Source organism: Rattus rattus, chromosome 10 (assembly GCF_011064425.1).
Source record: "Rattus rattus isolate New Zealand chromosome 10, Rrattus_CSIRO_v1, whole genome shotgun sequence".
NCBI classification, from domain to species: Eukaryota; Metazoa; Chordata; class Mammalia; order Rodentia; family Muridae; genus Rattus; species Rattus rattus.
Genome location: NC_046163.1, coordinates 43275052 through 43290503, shown reverse-complemented (window position 1 = coordinate 43290503; position 15452 = coordinate 43275052). Strand labels below are relative to the sequence as shown.

General features: G+C 43.6%; 1 protein-coding gene and 1 pseudogene across 2 annotated transcripts; one reads left to right on the top strand and one right to left on the bottom strand.

Annotated features, from left to right (window-relative positions):
* The first annotated feature begins 376 nt into the window (after positions 1-376).
* Positions 377-1039, top strand: LOC116911414 (annotated as a pseudogene).
* A 979-nt stretch (positions 1040-2018) lies between these two features.
* On the bottom strand, positions 2019-11922 carry Sele (selectin E). Of its 2 annotated transcripts, XM_032915158.1 has the most exons (13): positions 11845-11910; positions 10985-11368; positions 10381-10488; positions 9775-9963; positions 8912-9097; positions 8621-8809; positions 7485-7673; positions 6575-6763; positions 6305-6481; positions 5605-5715; positions 4731-4752; positions 4555-4627; positions 3081-3710 (listed from the first exon to the last, which is right to left on the bottom strand). In XM_032915158.1, the coding sequence occupies exons 1-12, from the start codon at positions 11900-11902 to the stop codon at positions 4570-4572; spliced, it is 1860 nt and encodes a 619-aa protein (XP_032771049.1). In that variant the 5' UTR covers positions 11903-11910; the 3' UTR covers positions 3081-3710; positions 4555-4569. The 2 variants fall into 2 exon arrangements, with proteins under 2 accessions (XP_032771051.1, XP_032771049.1); XM_032915160.1 differs by lacking the exon at positions 6575-6763 and having other exon boundaries at positions 2019-3710; positions 11845-11922.
* Positions 11923-15452: the final 3530 nt, after the last annotated feature.

Genomic DNA, 15452 nt, shown 5'->3' with positions numbered 1-15452 from the left:
TGGGTTTCACTTTACAGCAGTAGAAATGTTGCAGAGTTAGGTATATGGTTGCCTGATATTCCATTTTAAAAGAAGGGATTTCGTGCCAGTAATGTAACTCAGTGGGTCAAGGCGCTTGTCATGCAAGCCCATGGCGTGTAACGAGAGCTGACTCCTCAAAGCTGTCCTTTGATTTCCACACATTCACAGTGACAAGTCAGACGCACGCTAGCAATCTGGATGCGTTAAAAATGTTAAGAAGGGGAAAGAGGGAGAGAGTCAGAGAGGAGAGAGAGAGTAGCCGGTCGACAACGTGGAAGGTGATGTTGTTAAGATTCCGCTCTGTGGGGGCCAGCTTGTGCTTTGGTCAGGCAGGGTGGCAGCGGCGAGAGCGGCCGGGAAGATGCCAGTGGTGGTGATGGCGGACAACGCCTTTGGTTTCAGAAAGCTGTTGGATCAGTGCGAGAACCAGGAGCTTGAGACTCCTGGAGGAATTGCCCACGCCACCAGTGTATAGTTAGCTTCTCGCTTTGTATTTGCTGCAGAACGCCATGAATGATGCAAGATATCTTTGAAAGAGGATACCACCTGCTATAAAGTTTGCAAATTCTGAACTTGGGGGAAATTTGGTCAGTAGAACAGCGAATCTGGCAAAGAGATTTCCCTGGGATCTATACGACCATCAACGCACACCAGTGGGCAGAGACTGGGCAGCCAATCCTGGAAGCCCTTAGAGATGCAACGAGGAGGCATGCCTTTGCCCTGGTCTCGCAAGCGTACACCTCCATAATCGCAGACGACTTTGCAGCCTTTGTCGGGCTTCCTGTGGAAGAGGCTGTGAAAGTTGTGTTGGGACAAGGATGGCAGGCCAACTCCGCCACAAGGATGGTTCTTCCCAGGAAGCCAGCCTCAGGAGCCCTGGATGTCTCCTTGAACAGGTTTATTCCCTTATCAGAGCCTGCCCCAGTTCCGCCAATCCCCAACGAGCAGCAGCTCGCCAGGTTCACCGATTACATGGCTTTCCTGGAAAACTGATCGATCACTCAGAGTTCAAGATTCACCTTCAGACCCTGTCACTGGCAAACAGACATGGAGTTTTATTCTGAGTTCGGAACAGGGTGAGTGCCTCTGTGTCCTTTGGGTGTGATAAAATGCATAGGAGATGAAACGCATTGTACAGTTTTCTCCTCAGACACTTTTGAAAGTCCTTGGAGCAGTTTTCCTTTGTATTGATCACTTTGGTTGGAGCCATCAGTATTATACAGAGTTTCTGTCAAGGACCGGACTCGGAACACAAGCTGTCCTGCTTCAAGTAGCCAGAGGGCGCTGTGGCATACAACATACTCCTGCCTAGCACTGGCTGAAGTGATGGGGATTTGGGGACTGCCCTGGGCGGTGTCCTACCCACATTGTCACTCATGCTCTGGAGAATGTGCTCTTCTTCCCTTCCCAGAACAAGGAATCAGTGATGTAGAATCAGAAAGAGCCGAGTGGTGGCAGGTGTCTCCTGGGGAGGAGCTTGTCAGTGCTACATTTGTCTTCCCATTGTGCAAGCATCCATTGCATGAGACAGAAGTGTGCAGTGAGAACGCAACTTAGGTGTCGGTGGGAAACTCTGATGCCTCCTTTCAGAGGAAGGGGAGGAGCATGGAGTGCAGCGTGTGCTGAGGGAAGCTCCTGAGCTGAGGGCCGGCCTGCAGCCCTCCTGCTGCGCATCCTCCTGCTGCGCATCCAGACCCCGTGTAGAAATGCTGAGTGCGTCTATTTTTGTTCTCGTATGGCAGCAGCCCTTGAAGATTTGAGTTGATTAATGTACTTCAGGTTAAAACGGCCCTGGTTCATTTATTCTGCATTTGTTCAATAAATATTGAACAAATTGAATTCGTAAAAAAAAAAAAAAAGATTCTGCTCTGTGTATTTACAGGTTGTTATGAATGTTCTTAAGGGATGGATGGTACTGGACTTTGTATGTTTAGGTGGGCAATTATATCTTACAAATTGGGTCAAAAAAATGTTAAGAAGGCTCAGATACACAAAGGTAAGTAGAAACACATTTATTGCCAAACATACTGACATGTGAATACAATAAGTTTAATATATTTAAATAAATACATACTCTTATACCATAAAATATTTTAAATCATAATTTAAAATATTCTACTAGAACTCAGATACAGACTACATATATATTTCACACAGTAATTTCTGATACAAAATATACAACCATTTACATTGTGTGGTTTCTCACAGTCTCTCTCTCTCTCTCTCTCTCTCTCTCTCTCTCTCTCTCTCTCGCTGTCACTTATTCCTCCTCCCTCCCCTTTCATTCTAATGCTTATCACTTCCTGTTCACTGTTGGCTTTTCCACCACCCCCAATCAGAGCAAGGACCTTTCAAGAAATTTCTTTAACGAGTTAATTTGGCAGTTGGGACACTTTGGGCAGGAATAGTTCTGGCACTTATTGACCAAGCGTTTGTCACTGCCAGCTACAGGTGAAATTGTTTAGGAATTTTAATCTCTGCATAATCATTGTGCACACAAGCTTTCCCCTTCTCTAGAACTTGTGAACCAGAACAGAATAACTCGTAGACACCTTTGGTCTTTAAAAGTCCACTGCCTTTGTCCATCTATTAGAGGGTGAATCCTCACCACGGATTTAGAATCAAATACAATATACAAGAATCATATATTTGCCATGTATAAGAACCACTCTTTTAGGAATCAAAGCACATTCACGCTTTGACAGGCTCTTAAAAATACCTTAAGATGTACTTTTATGACTTATGCTTTTACTAAATCAGAACATTTGGCTTCAAGGATGTTCTTTCTTCCAGAAAAAAAAACAAAACACGGGGGGGGGACCCCAAATATACAAACACTCTCTTTACTTTCTGTCCTTTTGATAGTACCATGTCTGAAAACCAGCTACCATTAAATACTCAGAATGTGACACTGATTATTAATGTCTCATCTTGAAAATATGTTTATTGCAGATATAACCCTGGGATTTTCTAATCAAAAAGAGATTTAGGATAACCTTTGCCTTGTGATGGGCCACAGGATTCTGACTTTGTAAGTCCTTTTGACCCTTGCACTGAACTAAGAATAACAGACATTATGCTGGACTCAATGCCAGGACACAGAACACAATGTTCAAGAATACTTCAGAGGCCACCGAATCCCACAGGGGTAAAGCCAGTAAGGCTTACCATGTAATACTCAGCAGGATTCGAACCATAATGACACCCCTATGCTATAACCTGAGAATGTGGCAAATTTGCCTTTTTTTTCCAATATAGAAATAGAAATTTGTCTGTTCAAAACTGCTGATAAATATTATTTATCCCTGTGACAACAATACTGGAACTAGCTGTTGACACACTGTGTGGGGAATGAGAGAAAGAAACAAAGCAACAAAATGCCATTTCTGTCCCCAAATTCCAGAGTGACGAAGAGTCAGGAGGGATTCTGCTGTCCCAGGCCCCTGGTCTATTCACTCTCTTTTGAAGAGAGAGCCTCCACCTCCTGTGGCAGCACGTCTGGATATTGCCACTAACTAGGAGGGAGCAAACGGAGTCATTCTGGTAGAGGCTGGCCTTGTCGCTCAGTTTTGATCCATGGAGTCAGGATCCTAGTTTTTAAGCAGGCAAGAGAGACCAGGATTCTGCAGACAGTTCATTTCCTGCTGTCTTCAGCATATCGTTCTATTTCCCATGATGCATTTGTGTTCCTGCAAATACAAGCAAGTGTGAACGCCTTCCAAGTATCCTGCATGCTGGAAGCAGCAACAAGGCACATCAGCTAGGGGGCTGTCTCTTGGAGGTGGCCCAGATACGAACTCCCAGTGCCATTCAGTTACACTGAGACTAGTCTCCATGACACGGTAATGGTGGATATAGGTCAGTTACACCCGTTAAACCCTATGGAATACTCAACCCAAAGGATGAACCCTGCTGCACCCTGGACTTTAATTAATAGTACTATTCAACTGCATCGGTCATCATTAAGGACTATGCTCATGAGGAAGATGAAGGAAGGGAGCCGAAGAGGCAAATTAAAACATCTGCATTCTGTCCGACCTTTCTCTCAGCCCCAGACTCCATCAGCAACTCTGTCCATTAAGAGAAAAAAAATGATTTAGAAGGACTTGACCTTCCAGACGCACTCTCAGAAGAAATGGGAACATTGAGAATCACAGATTCCAAATGGTGTTTGTAGCTTTAGAAACTCAGTCAAGTTCCTATAAATTCTGAGCCTCATTTTCTTCACGTCAGAGGAATAGGCCTGGTCTCTCCCAGTCCCTAGCTTAGGTTCATGCTTAGGAATCTACTTGCTGAATGGGGCTAGTATTCACCACCACCGCCACTGCCACCTTTCAGTCCTAAGTAAAATGATCTGTGAAAGATTGACCTCTGCTGCTTCACTTACACACGTACGTACGCACGCACACACGCACAACTTTCTATAAATTATCCTCAAGACGGGGATTCCCTCAAGCCAATGGCAGGTTTGAAGGTGTTTAGGAGAGGCGCCATTTGTAAAGGAGATTTTCTCGAAGTCTGCCCAAGTCCTACCTGATTGCTCGCATCTTAGATGATGTAAGAAGGCCCTTGATAGTTTTCAAACGATTGAAGACTTTGGCAGCTACTGTGGAAGCATGAGAAAAGGATATCAAGCACCGCTTTCCCACATGCAGAGCAAAAATGAATGGGGCGTAAAATAGCATGCTTTATACAAGAATTCACCTTACCTAGCAGGGACGAATTTCTTTGCTGCAAGAGAAAGAAAACGATTAGTTCGGACTAATAACTTTTAAGAGAATCCAATTAATTTTCTTGACTCATCTGGTCTTATACTCTCAGTATCACGGGGCTCTGTAACAAGCATTTGGTGGCGATTAAGGTAAAATGCGGAGGATGAAACATCCAAAGACTGTGGCAGCTTCCTGACACCAGGAAATGGCTGCACGTTCATCTTGCCTGATTTTTCTCCTAAGTTCCCCTAAGAAATCCCAAACCCATACTTTTACTTGGAATTTGCCAATGTGTGTGTGTGTGTGTGTGTGTGTGTGTGTGTGTATTAAAATATATCAGGAATACACACACACAAACACACACACACACACACATTTATAAATTTAGACTATTTCAAGCAATGTTCTTAGTTACTTGAAAGCACTCCACCCATTCTTCCAATACAATCATGGTATAAGTCTACAATTCTGATTGACCATCTCTGAGGACACCATGGAATTTTATGTGAGCAGCGCCCCCTAGAGTCAAGCAGTGTTAGCACCGTGAACATAGGCTTCCTTAAACTTTCAGCATTAAGTTGGGTAATAAATCGTTATCCTGAAACTTTTGCTTGTTTCCGTTGCCATTTACTGGGGCAATAATAATAATAATAATAATAATAATAATAATAATAATAATAATAATAATAATAAAATAAGTAGGTTATGCTTTCTAGATTCTAGTAAATATTTTCAAGAGGCCATAGCTCGTCAGTGGTGTGTGTGTGTGTGTGTGTGTGTGTGTGTGTGTGTGTGTGTGTGTGTGTGTGGTGTACATATATAGACACAGACAATTTTCAAATTCACTTTTGGAGTGGATGCCTGAATTTACCTTTCTTCCAAAAGAATCTCTTTAACACGTAGATCAATGAAGACAATGTCAGAAGTGAGGTTGCTGCCACAGAAAGTGCCACTACCAAGGGACGGGGAGGGTTGGCTGGGGCTGAGGAAACAAATTGGGAGGAGGCAGTGTAAGCAATGGTTGGCTTTCAAGTCTTTCGTCCCTGCCGTCTGGCCTTTTCTCTGTTTATTCATTACTAGCAGCAGAAGAAACGGAGACGGCATTGAAGATTTAATCAATTCCTCTCAAACTGCCACTGAGGCTGCGTCCCCGTGTTCCCAGGTAGAGCACAGTCTTGTAAAGCTCTTTGACACTACGTCACCACACCTTGGTTAATGCTGAACTATCCTTCCTTTCTCTCTCACACGCTTATTTCCTACTCCTCCTTGAGTCTCTAGATCTCCCCTTTCCAATGGCCTGAATCCCACTATGAGGGAGCAGAAAGAGGTATAACAGGAGAGAAAGGGAGACCAGGAAGGACCGCGAAGTGAATCATGATAACGGTGGGGGTCAGTGGTGAGTATTGGAGAGGAAAGTAGGGTGTCAGAGAAGGACAGAACATTCTACCTGATCCGGTGACATCATTTCCTGTTGTCTTTCTATCCATCTCTATCTATAACCTACCATTCTGATTTGGACATAATGGGCATTTAGCTTCCTTAGCAACATAATCAATCCATCAATGCATTACCTTCACAAGTAGGCAGCATCGCAGACCAGTGTCCTGTGGCACCACATGTCAGGATTGAAGATCCGTTGAGTGTCCAACCCTCAGGACATGTAAATTCACATACCGTGCCGAAAACTGCTGGCCCGCTGCAGCTCATGTTCATCTTTCCTGGAAGGTCAAGGCTTGAACACTGTACCCCTGCAAAGGACGTGTTGATAGTAGAAGTTAAGAAAACCATACCACAAACCCACTAAGGCGATGTGTGTCTTGAGAGCCTGAACCCAGTGTTACCTTGGCAGGAGGGAACTTCCTGGGTCCACGTCCCCTGGGATGTGCACTCAAGATGAGCTGCTCCATGCAATTTAAAGCCCTCGTTGCATTGAAAGGCACATGAGGACTTGTAAGTGAATGCTCCGGTATTAGCATGAGCACACGACACGAAACCATTCTGGGGCCGAGGGACAGCATCACATCTCACAGCTGGAAGAGAGAAGTCATCCCGAGGTATAAGCATTGGGCTGTAGCAGGTCTCTCCTATAGCCAAGCCACGAAGATGTTCAGTAGCTTCTATCTTACAGTAAAACCCAAAGAATGTCTGCAGGGGCCGGAGAGATGGCTCAGGGGGTAGAGGCATTCACTGCCAATCTTAGCAACTTGAATTTCATTCTTGGGACCCACATGATGGGATCCACATGAAAATCGACTCCTGCAAGTTGCTCTCTGGCCTCCACATACGGGTCTTGGAGTACACCACACACACACAGAAAGAGAGAGTGATAGACGGAGAGACAGAGAAACAGAGAGGCAGAGAGACAGAGACAAGGACAGAGACAGAGAGACAGAGACAGAATAAGTCACACACACATATACACAGAGAAAGACAGACAGACAGAGACAGAGAGACAGAGACAGAGTAAGACACACAGACACATAGAGAGAGAGAAAGACAGAGACAGAGACAGAGACAAAAGAAGAGAGAGACAGACGCTGGAGAGATGGCTCAGCGATAAAGAGCATGGACTGCTCTTCCAGAGGTCCTGAGTTCAATTCCCAGCAACCACACGGTGGCTCACAACCATCTGTAATGGGATCTGATGCCCTCTTCTGGTGTGTATGAAGACATCAACAGTGTACTCATATACATAAGAGAGAGAGAGAGAGAGAGAGAGAGAGAGAGAGAGAGATTTTAAAGAGAATGTACCTGCACATGTGGGCTTTTCGCTGTCCCACTCCCCTCTTGGACCACACCGAAGCCTTCTTGATCCCTTCAATTCAAATCCTTCGTCACAGGAGAACGTACAACTAGACCCACTTTGGAAAGCTGCAGAGGCACTGGGAAGACATTTCATGTGGCCTCGCTGTGGTGCAGATAAGGCTTCACATTGGGAAGCTGAGAAACCAGAGAAAGGGTGAGAACGTACCATGGTGAAACTGGAGAACAATTGCCATTCGATGGCCAAGTTTAACTCGCACAAAGCTGTGGGTAAAGAACTCAAGATGATTCCTCATTATGAATGTCTGGCAAGGTGCCATGTTCCCTATGCAATCCAATCTCTTCATGATAATAATGCCTAATGTGGGGCAGCTATTAGAGAGAATATGGTCCCTCCATGCGGGTCTGATGTGCAGAGCGAGGGTAATGGGATTTTACATCACCAAAGAGCATGGCACGAATCTTGAATGCTTCTAAGTGGTACCAAAAAAAGAAAGAGAAGAAGCCTTCCGTGCAGTGTTTGTCTGCACTTAGCTTGAGTTTGGTGTTGTGTTTTTTTTGCCCCTGAAACTCATTCAATACTAAATTTGTCTCTAACAATGCCAGAGCTGGACAACAAAAGCTGCTTGTCTGAACATTCTTGCCTTTGCTGTGAAGAGAATTAAACTGTGTTGCTTCTATGTCTGTATCAAAACAATCCTCAGAGGTGACAGACATCAAGCTGGGGCATTGCTATCACTGCTGGCTCTGAACTTTAGAAGTGAGCGATACAATGTGAGGCTCAAGCGGTATTTTCAACGTGCTGAATTGAACTTCTTAAACGGGATTTCTTATACATTATGAATTCTTCTTACTCTATGCCAATGTAAATTAGCATCATTAATATACCCTAGTTTAGGAAACAAACAAAAGAAAACCATTTCCTTATGTTACTTGCATACAGTCCTTCTTCCTGGCTATGCATTGTTTAAAATCAATGTCATAGGTATTACTCTTGTCCTCACAATTGATATCAATGGTTAGCAGAGGACACCTGGTGTCACTTTCAGTGGTCAAGATAGAAAATAACAGATTTTTTTCCCATTTAGAGATGGAAGCGTTAGAAGAGACAGTTTCTTACTCACCTTTGCACACTGGGATTTGTGGTGTCCACTGCCCTTGTGCACCGCATTCAACCTGGGCTGAGCCCTGCAATGTGAAACTGTGCTCACAGGTGAAATTACAGGAAGACTTAAAGGCAAGCGCTCCAGCCGTTGAGTTGCTGCAGCTCACAGAGCCATTCTGAGGCCGAGGGATGGCATCACAGGTCACAGCTGTAACGCAAGCACCATTCCAATTAGTAAAGCTGGCTTGCCCATTTCAAGCCTTGGTTAAACGGAGAGACTACGATGACTCTCATCCTGGGAGAACTCTACCTTCGCACGATGGCTTCTCGTTGTCCCAGACACCGGATGAGGTACACTGTAGATTCTGAGCTCCAACTCTCCTGTACCCTTCCTCACAGTCAAACGTGCACGTCGTATTCCATGGGTAGCTCCCAGGATTTGAGGAACATTTCCTGACTCCGTGGGCAGGTTGGGTCAAAGCTTTACATTCAACTACTGAGGGGATAAAAGAGAAGAGAGAGCTTTACTCAAAAAAAATTACAGATGTTTTCATTTTCTCTTGAATTAGGGTTTATCAAAGAAGGTGAAACCCATCTTCAAAGGGCATAGCCCAACCCTTGTGCCAATTTCTTGATAACATGCAGACTCATAATGGATGCTTTAGTCTTTACTATTCACTTTAACTATGCTGGCTGGCCTCTGATCTATTTTACTACACATGGAAACAAGAAAAACAAAGAAAACAACAGCCTCTAGATCAAGATCCATGACGTGGCAATATTAACATACAAAGGACATAAACAGTGAATCTTTCAATTGCTCCAGAGTACTAAGATTGTTGTGCAAAGAGAAGCTTCGTGATCAATACAGAGCTAAACAAGGTCCCATTGCATGGGAGAGCCAAACAGGAAAGTCCATGAGAAAGTTATGAGGCTGTCTAGACATGCTTCCACTGTCTAGACCCCTTCCTTTACATGTCACCAGTATCTCAGAAATACCTATTTTCAAATAAATAAATAAATAAATAAAGTGGAAAAGAAATCCTATGCTAAACCAAACTGGTACCAGAGAGAGAAGAATACATCTTCCGCAGAATTGGGGAAAGTTACAAGTTGGATAAAATCTAAGGCAATGAGGAGGAGTGGAAAGGTTTGATGCATTGGGAGAGTTACCATGGCAGGCAGGAGCAGGTGCACTCCACTCTCCAGAGGACGTACACCGCACGGTGGTCTCCATGCTGCTGGGCACATAGCCCCTTTCACAGCTGAAGGAGCAGGATGAATTATAGCTGAAGAGGCCGAGTGGGTGGGTGCAGTTCAGGCTTCCATGGTCAGAGTATTTCTGTTCTTGGCAGGTCACAACTGAAAAAAAAAGAATCAAGTCATACTTCTCCTCATCTCACCATAGTTATCACACATAACTATGTCCAGGCTCTATGGAGCCATTAGACGATGGAGCTGTTCCTATTATTATCTTTATAGTTCTCTGGAACCTAAAACGCTAAGCTACAGCTAGCTGTCATATCACGTTACTTAGTTTCATGACAACTGGAATAGTCAGTCACCCCGTAAGACTACTTTGTCAAGGTGCCATAAGTAATACGGGTAGTAAGTCTAGAGATTGACCCATGAGGGTCTGATCTCATAGCCTTAGCTACTATATCACTCTTACTCGGTGTATTCAGTTAGAGGAAACACTTGGGCCTGACTGACGAGCTATCTGGAACACTAGAAGGTGTTACCATCTTTAGAGAAGGAACAGGGGAGGTCAAGACTTACCTTGGTCACACTTGGGTCCCAGGAAGCCGGGGTGACATTTGCAGGTATAACTATTGATGGTCTCAATGCATTCACCGTGACCACTGCAGGATGTGTTGGTACAGGAAGCTACGAGAAGCACAGGTCTTATGAAGAGAATCAACTATCATGGTGCTCATCATGGGTTTGCTTGTTTGTTTGTTTGTTTGTTTGTTTGTTTTTAATTTAGAGTCAGTGCAATCCAGATAAAACCCATGGCATTATTGCTCGAACATTTGACTGACAGGCCAGATTCAAGTGCCAGGCTCATCTATTGTATATTTTGATGGTAATAAAGGCATACCAGTAGAATAGCTGCAAACAAACAGCTAAAACATGTATTTTATGTGAGTGCATAGACTCTGTATATCAGTAGAATGATATATGTAAGTATACATATATGTGTAGTTCTTGCCTTTACTCTCACAAATCGGTAAAAAGAGATCCAATCACTATTAAAATCTTTTATAATCATCTATTTAAAAACCAGAAAATGTGCACAGAGAGATCAACTACTTGACACACTCTAAATCTGTCAGGCTGCCTCCACAGAGAACTGGCCTTCTGCCACACGGAAATTTCATACCTGTGTAACACAGAGCCAGTTTCTTTTTGTCACACCTCTCGTCATTCCACATGCCGGAGTCTTTGGGTCTTTGGATGTAGATCTCTACACAGTCCTCGTTTCTTTGTTTGTTGTTTGGTTCACCTGGCGCCCAGTTCTTAGCTTCCTCTGTCAGAGGCTTCTGGGTCCCCACCCAGATCCATACATTATTGACTTTTCTGATTCCAATCCAGTAATAACTTGGTGAATATCTCAGAGTGGAGTTTAGGTAATTGATCTCTTCCTTGTTCTGAATCGCCACCAGATGTGTGTAGTCCCGTTGACAATACGCACTTGCTTCATCATATGTCATGAGCTCACTGGAGGCATTGTAGTACCAAGCTATGCTCTCTCCAATGAGGAGAACTGGGTTGGGTAAGAAAGAAATAACAACATTTAGTCCTGAATTGTGTTGTCTTGCTTTTGACGCTTACAGGCTTTTGTGTTGGCTCAAACTATTGATTTTAAAACTAAGAAGAACACCTGAAGGTGAGAGCATGTCTATACATCACTGTTTGACTGCACATCTGCTGGTGCCTTATGGCAACCACAATGTTATACTCCAACTTCACAGTACAGTGGAAGTCAGAGAAAGCAAACTTCAGTGGATGCTGTGGGACACCTGTTTGAGTCCCCTTTCAGGAACCAAATGAATGAACGTTCACAACGCCTGAATAGATCGCTTAAGATCCATCCTTCCCCCATAAGGCAGAATCCTGCAAGGATAGGTCATCAGCCCTGCTAACCACCAGGACAGCCCCACACAGCAAAATACCCTGATCTTAAGAGTGAGAGGGGTGAGCGAGTGTAAAGGTCCCTGGTCCCCGATTACTCCAGCTTACCAAAGGTGAGAGCAGAGAGAAAGCACGAGGCATTCATGACCCCAGCAGTTCCTTTCATCCAGATGCTAGACCAGAGAAACTTTCCTGAGGAGAGAGTGCTAAATTAGTCACAGAAGGACATTCTAAGTGCGGGTTACTCACACCCTTCTATCGTAACATTCAAGTCAAAACCGTGAGGTTTTAGAATCCTGTAGCTCCTGCCTCATTTCACAGGCATCTAGCACAAAGAATAAATGCAAACTTTAAGATTTCCATCATTTTGAACAGAGAGAAGGTGGGTTTTAATTGCAGTGCTATCACAGTTTGGACAGATCTTTTTTTATCAGAATGCCTTTTTGCATATGTGCGCACAGATATAAATCTATGCTTCAAGCCCAAGGCTCTGTGGCTCAGAATCTGCACTTACTGTTAGATGGGATGTCGTCCGGGGGTTGGATTCCTTGGGTGTTATTGATCCTGCTTCTTTCTCTCTGTTCTAGCAGTTTTGATGTGCAGTCAGTCGAGGACCAGTGAGTATCGTGTCTGCTGCTGGAGTCTCTTTATAGGGAGCTGGCTTCCTGTGAGTCACAGAGCATTATTATCAAAATCTGGTAAAGAGGAAATCCTCATCCGAATCCAGAAAGTTTTTTGAGAACTAAAACACTTTCACAGTGATGTCAGAGACTCTGGCCCTCTAAGCTAATCCTTTATCTGGGCTCTTGTAATTTATATGCAGTTTTATCAAATACGATACAAGTGTGTGATTTTAATTCCTGGGCTCTAAAGTCTAATTACCATTATCAATCGTGTGTAGAACTTGGTTTCACAAACATAAGCAAGTGAAGAATGTTTTATTACCCAGGATCTGTCGCTCTCAATTTTCTTGTGTGTAACTGTTCCTTATGCATCAGGACCCAGTTTCTCCTCAGCCACTGCTACCTTAGCCCATCCTCACAGTGCACCTTAGCCCATCCTCACAGGCACTGTGGCCCAAGGGAGTCATTCACAAGCACATTTCTTCTCACTTTCTATTCATTAGCTATGATGATGTTACAAAAGAAATCTTCATTCATATATTATAAATAATGTTTTTATACAATACAAATTAAACGGGAGATAAAACCGTCTCCTTTCCTCCCATCTCTACTTCCTGGATATCGACACTGTCTCATCCCTCATCACCTCTGTTTACTTAGCTGAATATGGCTGTTATTGTTCAGCACATGCAGAAATATGACCCACACACCTCAAGTTATATTCATTTGCGTTTTTAGATGTAATGTGTATGAAGCCTCTTTTATTTACAGATATCTTCAACCACTTACTCTTACCTTTCTGATATTGAAATCTCTTATCTAAAGCTCTTTTAGGGAGGATTAAAGCAGTGAAGTTATGTCCATGCATAACCCATCTGCCTATCTACCTACCCGCCTACATATTACAATTACAAGAGTGCTTCTAATGTTTGTAAAAGCACAGTCAAGTAAGTGTGACACATGCCCATCATCCTGGCACTGGGGAGGCTGACACAGGAGTTTGAGTCCACCCTGAGTTCCAGCTTCGACTAAAGATGTGAGACATCATCTCAAAATAGAAAAAAAAATGCATCAACTTAAACCTTGAAACAAAATTTATGTGATATGTTGATTAAGAACCTAAGAGTTTTGTTGAAAATTAGTCACAAACAGCCCTCAGTCATACATTTGAATCCGTGGGCTTTTCATAACTAGTTTCAACAGTGCTAATACAGTATCCATAGTGACACAGTACCTACTTAATGACCCAGAGCCCCAATTATAACCTCTAAGGTGCCCAGTGCTTCCTCTGTGCCCCTCTTTATCCATATTTTCATGTTCATCTGTGTTATTTTTAAACCTATCATTTGTGAAATGTGTACCCTATCCTGGGGTGCACAGGTGAAGGAATTAAGGAATCAGATTTCTCTCTCTCTCTCTCTCTCTCTCTCTATATATATATATATATATATATATATATATATATATATATATTCCACCTACCATCTATCTATTCATTTATCTACCTATCAATCATCTATCTACCTATCACCTACTATTCATCTATCTACCTATCAATTGCCTATCTATTCATCTATCAATCCATCTATCAATCATCTATCTAGTCTTCTATCTAGTCATCTATCTATCTATCCATCTATCTATCTGTCTACCTATCTATCTAACTAGGTTTTATTTCATCCAACTGCATGGAGATACAATGTTGAATACCAAGCAACTGATCTCTGATCTCCAGGTCCCTCTCCCTTGCCCATGTCATGATGCCCTTGGTCGTTGCCCATACTGAGGTCTCTGTTCTTCCTCACTCCCCAGTCTTAGCCTTCTTCCTGCAGCTTCTTGATCAACAAAGTTCTCTACTAAGTGATGTGAGGCTTGGGGGCAGGAAAAAGACCCAGGACAGTAGATAACCGGGAAGAGATGCCGTGAGGAGAGGCATGTTCAGAAATGGGAAACAAGTTGGAAAGGAAATATAACAATCGTGCCCTGCCTGGAAGGAGTGGCTAACTCTAAGCCACATTTGCCAAAAGATCCTGATCAGAGGCAAGTTTTCTCTTAGGCAAAAGCGCAAAACTGTGTACTCTAAGATTATACAGAAAGAGCTGTAGGTAAAGACCTCAATATCAGAAAGGAAGGTAAGAGCAAGTGGTAGAAGAGATCTGTAAGTAAAGGAGGCTTCATGTGCACGCAGTCTAAAGATGCACACAAACCTAATTAGAGGTGTGTTAGTCCACATCCACTCACCCTAGCATCCTACATTCCTCCTATGTCTTGCCCCTGAGACTGGGCCTGAAAATTCTGTGGGGACACTGGGAGCTGATAGCCTTGCTCTCGTTGCTCATACTCCTGGAGAAGCCGTAAACAGACCCCCCGGGGAAGCTCGGGACAAGAGGAGGGGATTGTTGCCAGCTTTCTGTGGCTACCTTATCTGGTCATCCTATCCAGTGCTAATGAGAGGTATTCATTTTTGCAGTGGTTGTGGAAGGTAAGCTAAGGAAATTAGATGAGACTTGAATAGTTGTAGGGGGTTAGATCTTAATTCCCTTCAAATAATACAAATCTTATTTTTTTAAAAAAAAAAGTGGCTGAGAGGTACCTGATTCTGTACTGAGTCTCCAAACTCTGAAGATGTAGCCAGTTAGTTCTGAATTGATTAGTTTTCAACGTGGGCTGATATAGACCCCCTCGAGGATCTCAGTCTTGGGAGAAGGGATGCCCTGCATGGAGGTGGCCAATTAGAGGAAAGAAGAAGACGCACACACAGGCTGCTCCAGCAGGTACCGCTTACCCCTGCTCTGTTAGCACTTTACTTCAAGTCCTTTATGCTTCCTTCCACACCCTGCGCATTGAAGGTTTTAACCACTTCAGTAATCCTGAAGGGTCTGACTGAGGATGTAGGGTCACCGAGACAAGCGTTAGAATTCTAATCAAGACTGTGCTGTAGAGACAGCAGATTGTTGGATAAGGTGGAAAGTAGCCGTGGCCATAACCACATATGGCGAGTGAAACAAAGCCCTCTATGGATGTGTCAATTCGTGTCTCTACTGTCACTGCTGAGTGGAACAGGCAAGCGCAGGCCATACCTTTTCCTTTCAT

Coding starts and splice junctions, on each gene's coding strand:
- Sele (XM_032915158.1), bottom strand. CDS start 11,902: ATGAAAGGAACTGCTGGGGTCATGAATGCCTCGTGCTTTCTCTCTGCT. Junction 6,764..7,484: donor CGAAAAGCCCACATGTGCAG/GTACATTCTCTT, acceptor TCTCTCTTCCAG/CTGTGAGATGTGATGCTGTC. Junction 5,716..6,304: donor GATGCTGCCTACTTGTGAAG/GTAATGCATTGA, acceptor TTGTTTCCTCAG/CCCCAGCCAACCCTCCCCGT.